Genomic DNA, 12856 nt, shown 5'->3' on the forward strand with positions numbered 1-12856 from the left:
GCTAATATTTTGATCGTAACTCGGGCTCCTCCGTGTTGTAGAACTAAGAGTTGTTATCATATATTTACTTATTTGACAACATTTTAGAGAATTTTTAAGAAATGTTAGGGATAATGTATACACATACACACGCCTCTCTTTATGTTGGATTATTCATCACTTAAATTACTAAAAGGCCAAATTCATATTAAATATATATATATATTGATCAACACTAATAGTAACATTACAAGAAGACGTCCAACCTCGGGAGCTGAGGACAGAAAATGTCAAACTTCGTAATATACTCAGTCATCAATAGGAGTGCGATTACATAAAGGTTAACTTATTTACATATTCCTTTGAAAAACGAGCGTTAATTATTTATTCATTTTTTATGGTTTCTTTTTAGATAATTGGTTTCATTTAACTATTATGCTGAATTCTATTAATGCATGGTTTCTACATTCTGCATAATTGCATAGAATTTAAAATGAGAACATTCTAGCAAATCAATATATATATATATATATATATATATATATATATATATATATATATATATGTATGTAAAGTATATATATATGACCTTGTCAATGTATATGTGTGTGTGCTAAAAATCTCTATCGAACTCCTCTCTGAATATTTTATCTAAAGAGTTGAAATTTGATATATAGGGTATTTGGACCTGTAGCAGACTTTTGATTTGGTTGTTAGCTGACAAAATTAGCTTCTAAGAGGTGTAAATTAAAAAAAAAAAAATACACTGACCTTGGCCAGGCGTAAATCAACTATACCTGTCTTTTTTTGTTCTGCACATGCACTAATTAAAAGTTATAGGTTAAATAATGTCAATTTTGTAGTTTTTGTATGGATTTAGGTCATATGCTAACGGATAAAGCTGCAGAGCTATATGTTTTGGCTTCGATTTAACTGATGGCACACAAGTCATTTTCCTTTTTACTTTTGAAATCATTACTATATATTAGGTACAATATAATAATCGATAGAAAAGTGGCTCTATAATGATAAATATGAAATCCATATGAATTAAAATATAATATTTAAATGTATTTTATGACCGGGCAACGCCGGGCAGACTGCTAGTTATTATACAAAAGATGTGTTAATCAACGATTGTTTCGCAAACACTTTTTTCCTACATCTTTTAATCACAATGTATACGTGTTAAAATATTCCTCAATTTTCAGATTAGGTTATAATTAAAAAATAAACTTTTGTTTTAATTTTTTCACATCAGCCGTAAATGGCAAGTAACTTACAAAGTGACCTATTTCTAACTTTCTATCAATTTTATCCTCTTTCATTATATTGTTCGACTTTCTGCTATAATTATGTACAGTATTTATCACTCTTGCTTCCATCTTTTTCCGTTTCTCTATTTATGAATACCAAAAGTTAATAAAGAAAGAAAAGATTTTAAAAATTGTAATATAGATTATAAACAAAAAGTGAATATCATCACAAACACTAATAATATTTAAACCATTGTTGAAAAAGAACGAGAGATATGTAGAAAGCTAAATAAAAAAATAAAAAAATCTAATTTTTAATTTATTCTGTTTATAGTTAACTGACTTTTTAAACTCACTTTGTTCCTTACTGAAACAATTTAACTAAAACAAACTCAATATGTTTTTAGGAGGCGTGAAGCTACTTGATGTAAAGAGTTAACAAGGATAAAAGATGATTATTGCAAAGACAGGAGGAAAACAGTCAGTTAGAAAAGAGTTTCACAAGCTTGCAGTACTTGAAAAGTTGTTGGAAAATGAAGCTGTACTACAATGAGGTATCAAAACAGTGAATTGATGGAGACCATTAGACCAACGAGTCAAACAGACTTGAAATAGGAAATAGATAAAACTATTTTGAAGAGCACATGCCATAATAGTATATATAAAAAACTAGCGGGACCTGTGGAAATTCCACAGGGGACTCATTTATGGGTAATATATTGATGTTGGCATTCTATAGATGTTCAGTGTAAATGGAGACGCTCTGATATTATTGTAGCTTTTTTGTTAAAACTGCAAAATTTTTTATCTAAGCTAGCATGAACGCCCGGCAAAGCCCGGTCATAAAGTATGCTTAAATATATTTTAATTCTTGCAGATTTCGTATATATTATTATAGAGTTAATGTTCTATCGATTTTTATATATTATAAAGTTGTGATTTCAAAAATAAAAAAATATATCCATATGACTTGGGCACATTAGCTTGAATCGAAACTGAAATAAAAACTTATGAAAATAAATAAATATATAACTTGAGTTCCTTCAGTAATAATCAAAACCGAAACCAAAATTTATGAAACATTCTTGGTAAAATTATTTATAAAAAAAAATAATAATCAAACGACCCGGGAGTAAGCATGACACAGAAAATTACACACATGCTATCATATTAATATATAGAAACTGAGACTAGCAACAACACGTCTGCAGAGGAGAAGAAAAGATGTAACCAATCAAATTACAGATACATTTCTGTGCTTTACCAAGTACCTTCAAATGGAACAGTGATTCCTTAAACTAAATATGACAACAGTACTACATACATAGTCTGACAGTAGATTTGTAGAGATACAGAAATAGCTTTAGGCATGAAAAATTGTTTAGAGCAATCGAGAGAACAAACTTAACGAGAAACAGAAAGAACAAATGAATCAAATATATAAGAAAGAAAGACTAAGAAGTTTCAAAGTCGATTTCTTCTCAAGAGCAGAGTCATCTGTGAGAATTTCAAGAAGAAACGGGACATGCTTACAACTGAAAGACAAAAGCTGAGTTTTAACAGAATTAAATGAAACCAATAATTGTGTACTCCAATATACAACTGAACCCATATAAACTTCTATATTAACTGCATATTTCAACTGATCCAAGGGAAATAGTTGAAAAGCCATACCAAAATAAAGAATGGCTTCATCAGCAATATATAACAAAAGTTTGATTTCAGATCCAACACTCATGGAATTCCACAGGAAATATAAAAAAAATATATTAAAAGAAAAGATTTAAAAAAAAAAAAAAAAGAATAGCTCAACGCACATTTTGTACAAAGCAAAAAAAAAAAAAAAAAAACCCTCCAACCACACAGATCGTTAATTTAAACTGTTTTTGTTCAAATCTAAAAATAATTAAAATTTATACTGCAGTCAAAAAAGTAGCTCTCAAGCCAACAAAAATAAAGCAAAAACATTTTATGCCTTTCCATCTTAATATGAAGAGAAGGAATTAAAAGGAAATGAAAAAGAGAAAAGGCGATTTGATTTATGGCAGGAAGGGAAATTGCCATCAATTTGGCCAACAACTTCAGCCAAATGTCCTAGGTTTGCCCTTAATTTGACCTGACCCTATTAACAATCAAAATTCTTGTGAATTTTCAAAACTGGGATTAAATCAAAACATAGACACACACACACATTCATAAATTAGATTTGGACATGTGCACGCCTATTAGGCATCTATTTATAATTAGATAAAGATGTATACATAAGAATATATGACTGATTGTAAAATCAACTATTTATATACACATATATACCCATACAACTATGTATATATTTTATATTATTTGGACTACTGTTCTGATCTGTATAAAAATTTGAACTGGATTATTCTTTATATTAATTTTTATTTAATAATGAATAATGAATTCCCATTAAAATAATATGGATTATTCTTTATATTAATTTTTATTTAATAATGAATAATGAATTCCCATTAAAATAATATGGATTATTCTTTATATCAATTTTTATTTAATAATGAATAATGAATTCCCATGAAAATAATATGGATTATTCTTGTTCCGTCAGTCACGACCAGATAGAGGTCTAAAATAATATTGTATAATATACTTAGTACCACCTTGATTTGAGGATTGAACTTTCGATCTCCAGAAGACTGTCACCTAGAACTGATTATCACTTAGCACGTTATCCACTATGCCACAGGTTAACATGGACCTGTGGTGCAATGAAAATAGTATATACCTATGGATTCAGTTCAAAATTTTGTGCAGATTTTCGACTTCGACAAGAGCCACCTAAAGAATGTTATAAGTTACATGGACGGAAATGTTGTGAAAATAATGTACAAGACAAGAACAATAGTCCAAATAATCCAACTATTAGAAATTATTAATCTTCATCTAAAAAATTCCAAAAGATAACTATGCATGTGTTTTCTTCTATTACATATTTTATGTGCAACACACACTGATCTATAAATTTACATTTAAAGGAAAAATTGAATGAAAGAAACAAAATTAATAAAGTTAGAAAAAAGATAATAACACTAACATAGTAATGTTAATAACAATCGAAATAAAATCATCTAAATCATAAGCGAATCACAAAAATATCAGTGGTTTATTATATGTCGGTAATTGTAGCACCCTGCACTGATGATTCCCAAAAGGATGAAACACTATTGTCTGTAGTTATTTAATAATTATTATAGTAAATAATAATGTCAACCCCTTTAAGAAACTTGTTTCTTATCGTTGAGCACTTTCAGTTGAATTAAAGTCGGTCATTTTAGCTCACATGCGCAGATCATGATATTATAATCATTAGATCATTCTGACAGACGTTAAAACATTAAAAAATAAATGTCTAAATTTCAACGATATTTATCGCGGTTGAAGGTGGACGAATGGATTTGGTCCTTGCTAATGGAGTTAGAGATGGCCTCATTGCCAGGTTCAAATATCCTAACTGGCAGTAATCATGGCACCCTGCACTGATGAAACACTAGTGTGTGTACGTATTTAATAATTATTATAGTAAATAATTATGTGTGCATGTGTGGAACTTCTGAGTTAAATTATATAGAATTACAACAAAATTTATTTATTTCTGTCCATGCAACGCATATCCTCAATACTTATTGGCCAGGTTTCATTTCTATACATCATCACACTGCATACACATGCCTGACTGACTCTTCTTAGTGAATAGTGCTTACCCTCTGCTGGTTAGTAATGGTAGCTGAATTTACTTCATTCACTCCTAACTCTTGTACTTACACTCATATTTTGTTATGGTTTTGACAACCATTCGTACCCCCTTCAATTAACTTGTCTAAGAATCTTAAGATTATCTAAACCATGTATTATTTTGATGTGCACTTTTACAAAGGAAAGTGTGACTAGGCTTCTTTCTCTTTAGTACATGACAATTTTATTCACTAAAAGTCAAAAGAAGAAAAAAATGGACATAATACTGCGACCAGATAAATTTGATATGGAACTATAAACCATGCAATCAGAAACGTAATACAAGCATTGTAAACTGACATTCAAAAATTATTTCAGTACGGTTGGTAATGACTACGTGGTCAGAATACTCCTAAAACCTTTTTTGCATTAATCAACATTATATCTGCAGCAGTATACTAAGTGCCACCAATGACTACTAAAGAAATAGATACTGCTTATTTCAAATTGGTGAACTTCATTTTTAATAGACATCAACTACCAACTCCCAGACAGCAGCCTTCATAAACTATCGGTGTTTTTATACTCGAATTGGAAATCCTTGCTAAATCATAAACCAGCATTGTCAAGGAAAATAAAAGTCAATTTATAGTGTTTTGATTCATGACACACTTGCTCCAGCCAATGGCATTAGTAAGGTAACAAAACTTTTGAGCTTTGCCATCCAAATATATTTCTCTATATATTTAAAATCTCATCCAACTCCAATCTATCAGTAATTCCACTGCATTCTTGTGTATACAATGCTTGCAAATGCCACAAAAAATACAGTTGCACACAACTCCATTTTCACAAACTTAGCTGGGGATCGTGCCTTCTTTCTAGGTGCTTTCCACCTTTACTTTCCTTCAAGTCTAAAACTTACATAAACTTACTACACCATCAGCATACAATGTCTCTTCCAAACAACTCCTACAAATCTCTACAGACAATGCTTTTAAGACACAAATGAATAGTAACTGACTTAGTACACAAGCTAAGAAACCAATGAACAAAACGTTTGTGGGGGCATCTAAAACACTGAAAAATATCTTGCTATATGCACAATGGACGAATCTGATTGAAACAAATTCCATACTGATTTCTAACTTCTGCTCAATAAATTGCCAACATTGTTGTAATCAATTTATCATGTTGTGAGTGACTCATCTTCTAATTGGTTATTATTAGGGCTAGGACAACAGCATATTCTTTTCATTGTTTTGACTCTTGAGTGTGTATCCATTGATATATTATATGCTTCTATATAGAGTGATGTGATTCTCGGTTGATTAACAGTGTCGGATATATACTTAAGAGTCAAAACAATGATAAGAATATTCTGCTGTCAGCCCTAGTTATTGTCTACATTCCACTCAAATGAATAGGAAAATAATTATGAATATAATCTCCATATACAATATTTTGATGGCAGAAATTCCCCTCTGGACCAAAGTACCTAAGTTTTCAACAAGAGATGCCACATACAAATTCTATACATCTACCCCAATAGCCACTATATTATGTAGCTTTCTGCAGCATTCACTCATGATAATAAAATAAAAATAAAACAACATCTGATGAGCAACACCATCACAATCGCCACATCTGCAGAGGAAGGAGTTTGTATTTTTCTCTCTCAATATTCAGTGTTCTCATCGCTACCAGTTAACGCTAGGACAAATTCTATATTTTTCTATGATATTGCGCTTGCACTGCCGTTAACTAGTTATCATATATGCATATAACATACTATTTCCATTTTCTGATTCACAAATAATAAAGTCTCCCTAGTCTTATTCCAGCCATTCTAATTGACTAAGCTTGGACTATTCTTTATATTCTGAAATACAATTTTCCCCCTTTATAAACTAATGGTTACTAAAAATTAAAGATAGCATCACTAACAGAAATTATTACACCCATAGATTCATTGGATACAAAAAACACAAGTTTTGTTCTTAAAAAAATTACCAAAAACAATATTAAATGTAATTAAACATTTACTGTATTCCTATTTTTTCTGTCCAAAACAATACATAAGTTTACTTTCACATTTATATATCACGACGACTACGACAACAACTTCTACATCAAATCCATAAACAAACTTAGTTTCTCGCTTTTCCTTGCCATTAAACATACTAGTGATGTTCCTATTTACCTGCCTCCTCACAAGGTCAGAATTAAACAAAAGATCGGTTCATAATGTGGAGAACAACACCAAATTAACCACTCTACGTTTACATTGGTAATTTTCCAGTAATGTTGACCCTTTCTGCCATCAAAAAACCATTGACATTTAATACTTTTTCCGGGGATGCTGAAAATGAAAATAATGTTTAAAATTCCAGGAAATAGTTTCTACGATATGAAAAATTTACAGTTTCATATAATGGAAGATCACTTTTTTATATTAATTTAGTGTAAAATGAGCACATACTATACGGCCACCTTTTTTTTTTGGGGGGGGGTTCTGTTTTATTTTTAAGAGGAAGTGTTTATTTAGTAATTGTGACCTGGTAGACTAACACAGAACCCACCTGTGCATGCAGTAATGACAATCGGTTGTTTCAAACACACCCAAAAACCGTACAGAACAAGTTTATACTCCCTAAGAAAAAAAAATTATTTTGTTTTTTTGTTGTTAGAAAAAAAAGGTCAAAAATGAAGATACTGACAGATATACATAGAATAAAACAATTTTTTAAAAATAACAAAAAAAAAAATTCAACAAACCAAAAATTTCAAATATTTAGCAGCAATTATTATCTAAAAAGTGGTGATTAAAAAAAAAACAAAAACACATTTGTTTCATTTCCGTTGTTGTTCCAAAAATAAAAACAAAATCGATTATTGTAACTGAGCACTACTTGTTTTTGAACCGAATAAAAGCATTAAAATACATTACAATGCCAAAATTAATTCAGGTAGGTAGAAGAGTAACTTATCTTGCCTGTGGCACTTTTTTTGGTTTGTTGGCTTCTCTTAACAGAACTCCCCCAAACGGTGAACTGTTACTTTTAATTTTTTGGAATACATTAATTTTTTTATTTTAGCAGCAAGTATTACCTAAAAATGTGGTGAAAAGTTGGTGAAAAGTGAAGATACAGATGAAAATAATTAAAATTAAGTATTGCATTACTTAAAAAAAAAAAAAAAAAAAAAAATGAAGTTTCGTTTCATTTCCCTAGGATAGAATTTCATGTTTTCGTTTTAAAATCAACTTTTGCTTCTTAATACAACTTTGAAACAAACTATTTTTAGTTGCAGAAGCAGGTAAGGACTCGGTCAACATTACCATTAGGATTTATCATCATAAAAAAAAAAAAAATTAAACAACAAAATACAAAAGTGTATTTTTTTTTTAATATTTTATCATGACGACAACGTCAAAACAAAATCAAACTTACAGTTTAACACGTAACTAAATTAAAAAGGTTAGCTTATGCCAGAAGAAGAAAAAATACTTAAAACAACAAACAATTAACAAAATACAAAAGAGTATTTTTTATTATTACATCACATCAATGCCAACTGTGACGCCCATGACAAAGCATAATAAAGCTTACAGTTTAATATGTGACTAAATTGAAAAGGTTAGCTCCTGATTATTTGCATTTTTTAAATAATTTTTCCTATTTACTTGCCTCACTACGAGGGCAGAGTTGGACACAAGATCGGTTTTTAATATGGGGAAATCCAGCACTCCATAAAGGGACCCTCTGGGTAGGAACAAAAATAAAAATTGCCCTACTCTAGAAGAATTTAAGACCAATGAAGTGCAGTATCAGTACAGATACTACACTGTGATCTCGGCCTCTGCAACATATTTCTTTTCTTAAATTTCCGTATACTTCCACCGGGCAGCGTCAGTACACGGGTCCTGCTAGTTGTGTGATTAATACGCTTTTAGAGTAAATTACAGACCAAATCATTCAGCTTTGACAGCATGATGATATGAGGGTAAATAAAGGATTAAATGGGTTTAGTCAGGTGACTAGATAGAATTATTTGAAGTTGAAACAGTTTTTTTTGAAAGATTTTTATTTAGTAATGCGTCACCACTTATCAAAGTTAAAAGCCACTCAAGATTAAGAGTTAATGAAATGAATAGATTGTCAGTTGAACGATGAAGAATATTATAAGAGGATTGAAAATAATGAATAAAATTTCACTTAGAAGACTGTTTATGACAATTTATGTACATTGTATTAAAAGACAATTATGTTGTAGCCTGAAGAGAAGCAATCTCGTGATAATGACTTCCATAGTTGAGATTTTTTTAGAAAGAAACATTATTCATGGAAAGTCTATTTGACGTTAGGCACACAGAGAAAACACAAAAATGCCTTGCCATTGTGGTAAAAAGGTGGTTTCTTGCCTTGAAAGTTTTGTAAGGAGGAACAAAGATTTAATAAGATAGAGCAGAGAAAGACTAATAATTTTCCTTCCATGAAAAAGGGTCCACAGAAAACATCATCCCCCACTAGCTTGCAAAATCGATTTTGAATTCTACCAAGGCAAGAAAGAGAATATGGTTTGCACAAGTAGAAAAAGAAAAATATCTGATACTTGAATTATATTAGCAATTCACTAAAATACACATATCTCATCGACAGAATAAGCATACAAAAACGACGTCAGCTGTCTAGTGCACAACCTTCTCCTTCTCATCAGAGTAGATGATTCCCTCCTTTTGATCGCACTTTCCTGATTTATCCAAAACGGTGATAAATTTGCATAGTTACACTGCTTCAACCATAATTTCTGAAACTTGAGAGTTCATGGTTCACCTTTGTATGTAGCTACTCTCTTTTTGCAAAGGGCACATGCCAACCATGGTCACTTATCCCACTACTTCTCTGCACCCTCATCAGAGAGGGGCAACTCCACAGATGTGGGAGCAGTACCATGTCTATAAATGTATTTGCTTATAGTTGTTTAAAATCAAAAATTAAATAAAAATGTTAGTCTCTGATGTGAACTTCATAAATCAACAGTTTATAAGTGTATTCATGTCATGCCCCGTGCAATTGTGAATGTCTTGTGCTCTGCATGAGAGGTCGTCAGTTCGGATAATAAATATTGAAATCATCAGTTCAGATAATAAATATTGAAATCATCAGTTCATCAGATAGAATTAAGTATATAGCAATCATCAACATAGATAAATAATCACAATAAAAAAAACAGCACAAATAAACACAACACTCCAAGACACATAAATAGCAACTATATATGAAATATAATAATCCGAAGAAAAATAATGAAATATATAAATTCAGTATGTAGTACATGTTTACTTGCCTCCTTATGAGGGCAAAGTTAGACACATGGTTAGTTTTTAACAAAAGGTGCACACTGGATTGGGAAAATATCTAGTGATAAATTAGAATTTTATTACTAATCACAACAAAAGTGTAATTTCCTATTTTTGTTAATTTGAAACAGTTTACAAAGAAAGAGAAAATGATGAATTATCTTATTAGATTGGTGCAAAAATAATATAATTTTTAACGTTCAACTTCAAAAGAACATAACTCATTTCGTAATAAACTTTATCAATTGAAATAAGAACCATTAGAACTGACACGTTTTTGCCAATGACAAACAAGTTTATTTATCTGATTAGCACAGAAATCCGGAGTTCCAGAAGTGATGAAGTCATTTAAGGCCGATTCAGCATTATCTCAGCTTTTGAAGCATTTTTCGCGCAGGAAGTTGTCGAGATTCTTGAAAAAGTGATAATCGGTGGGTGAGAGGTTCGGTGATTATGGCGGATGAGGCAGAGTCTCGTAGCCCAATTCGCTCAGCTTCTGCAAGGCTGGTTGAGTAACATGCAGGCAAGCGTTGTCATGGAGGAGAATTGGTCCCTTCATATTGACCAATCTCTGGCACATGCATTGGCGCTTTTGGTGCATTTAGTCAATTTGTCGGCAGTACTTCTTCGCTGCGATCGTTTTGCCCAGATTCAAGAAGCTGTGATGGATGAGACCAGCCGCAGACCACCAAACAGTTGCCATAACCTTTTCTGGCGCAATTTCGGCTTTGGTAAGTGTTGTGGAGCTTCTCCGACATCCAACCACTGTGCCAAACGTTGCCAGTTGTCGTAGCAGATCCACTTCTCATCACATGTCACAATCCGCTCTAGAAATAGGTCATTTTTGTTGCACAGAAGGATCATAGAAGACACTTCAAAACCAAAAGTTTTTTGGATTATCGTTTAATTCATGCGGCACCTATTTATCCAACTTTTTTGACTTCCCTATTTGCTTTAAATGGCGAACAACTGTAGAGTGGTCGACCTCGAGTTCAACACTAACTTCTCGTGTGGTTTTGCTTCAATTCTAACTTTCAAATGTTCTTTTTCAGCTGCAGTCGGTTGGGCGTGACTGTCTTCATCTTTGAGGCTCTCATCACCATTTCAAAATTTCTTGAACCCCCATTGTGCCATATGTTCGTTAGTGGTTGCTGGGCCAGATGCGTCATTGATATCAAGAGCTGTCATGGCAGCTTTTTGGCCTAGTTTGAACTGGAACAAGACAATCATGCGGATTTGAATTTCGTCCATGCTGTCGAAAAGCCTGCAAAAAAAAATGAATAACATGGTTTGATAGAGCAAAGAAACGCGTTTCAAAATGATATATAACATATATATATATATCAATGAATTCAGAAATTATATATAAAAGTAACATATGTGAGAAAACGATATTGTTTTTGCACCAACCTAATATGTTATTTGCATATAAAAAAGATGATTTACCTGCGCCATGAGGATGTGAGCATCTGAAAGAGACTGGTCTTGTTCTAAACAATGTTGCAATGTCATTTGAGCAGATTCAAAATCACCTTCAAATAATGAATAGAAACACAAAAGGGAAATATTAATAAGTAATATACAAAACAATTATATGCACATAATTATATAGCAGGAATAAAGATAGGTATGTAAAAATAATGTTGAGAACAATATTTTTCCACATGCGGCTAGAGTAAGGATAAGATTAGAGTAATGGAAAATTCTATTACAAATTAACATGAACAGTATTTACAAACAATATGCATTTGTTACATGTTAAGAAATTAATCAAAAAGTGCACTTACATAAGATGAGAGAATGAGTGTGTAAAAATAATGTTGAGAACAGTAGTTTTCCATACAGGTTAAAGTAAACAAACTTAGAGTAGTGAAAAATTCCTTTAGAAATTAACAGACTAGAATCATGATTATATCACAAGATATTAACCCTTTGTGATCTGGTTGAACTAGTTTGTTCAGTCTTTAATGATGTTGCCAAAAGACGGATGGTAGTGGTCGATGATTCAACCACCAATGAGACGCTTGAGTTGATTCTTAATCCAAATGAACCTCTAATAAGTGATTGTGTTTCTGTATATTTATTATTTATTTAGACATCTATGATTTCTATTAATAATCACTTCAAAGAATGGTTGTCTGCACAATTTTCCAATTGGCTATATTTCTAAGTGATTTTCAAGTCTTTCAACTGCAAATTCCAAAATTAATTCTTGCCTAGAATTCAAGTTAAAAGCTCAGAGAGAAAAACTTTAACTCTTCTTTACAGAACTATTCCATTCAATTGACTAACTAAAGACAAGAGAGCTGTCCTACATGTGTCAGCATCTAAAACAGATGTTAAACTGATGATGCTTGTGATGATGATAGATTTCTCAATTGTGGTAATAATAGCAAACGTTTACAAAACCTGTTATTTGTAACATATTTCATTATAAGCAGTTGTAAATAAATACTAAATAAAATGTAATGCTGCAGTTCTGAATGTTTGACATGAGGATTGATTTTTTGTTTTTCACATAGGAGTCACCACTTATCAAGGCCTGGAG

The 12856-nt window shown here is 31.5% G+C and overlaps 1 protein-coding gene across 1 annotated transcript in view; it reads right to left on the reverse strand.

Moving 5' to 3' along the window:
* The window catches only part of LOC145246709 (tetratricopeptide repeat protein 21B-like), a 1013541-nt gene that overhangs the window by 566364 nt on the left and 434321 nt on the right, over positions 1-12856 (reverse strand). Inside the window, exon 15 of the mRNA XM_080108443.1 lies at positions 11755-11840. Within this exon, the coding sequence (XP_079964569.1) occupies positions 11755-11840 (86 nt within the window). The remainder of the gene's footprint in view (positions 1-11754; positions 11841-12856) is intronic.

Source organism: Euprymna scolopes, chromosome 24 (genome assembly GCF_053919585.1).
Source record: "Euprymna scolopes isolate OS-2025 chromosome 24, ASM5391958v1, whole genome shotgun sequence".
Lineage (NCBI taxonomy): Eukaryota > Metazoa > Mollusca > Cephalopoda > Sepiida > Sepiolidae > Euprymna > Euprymna scolopes.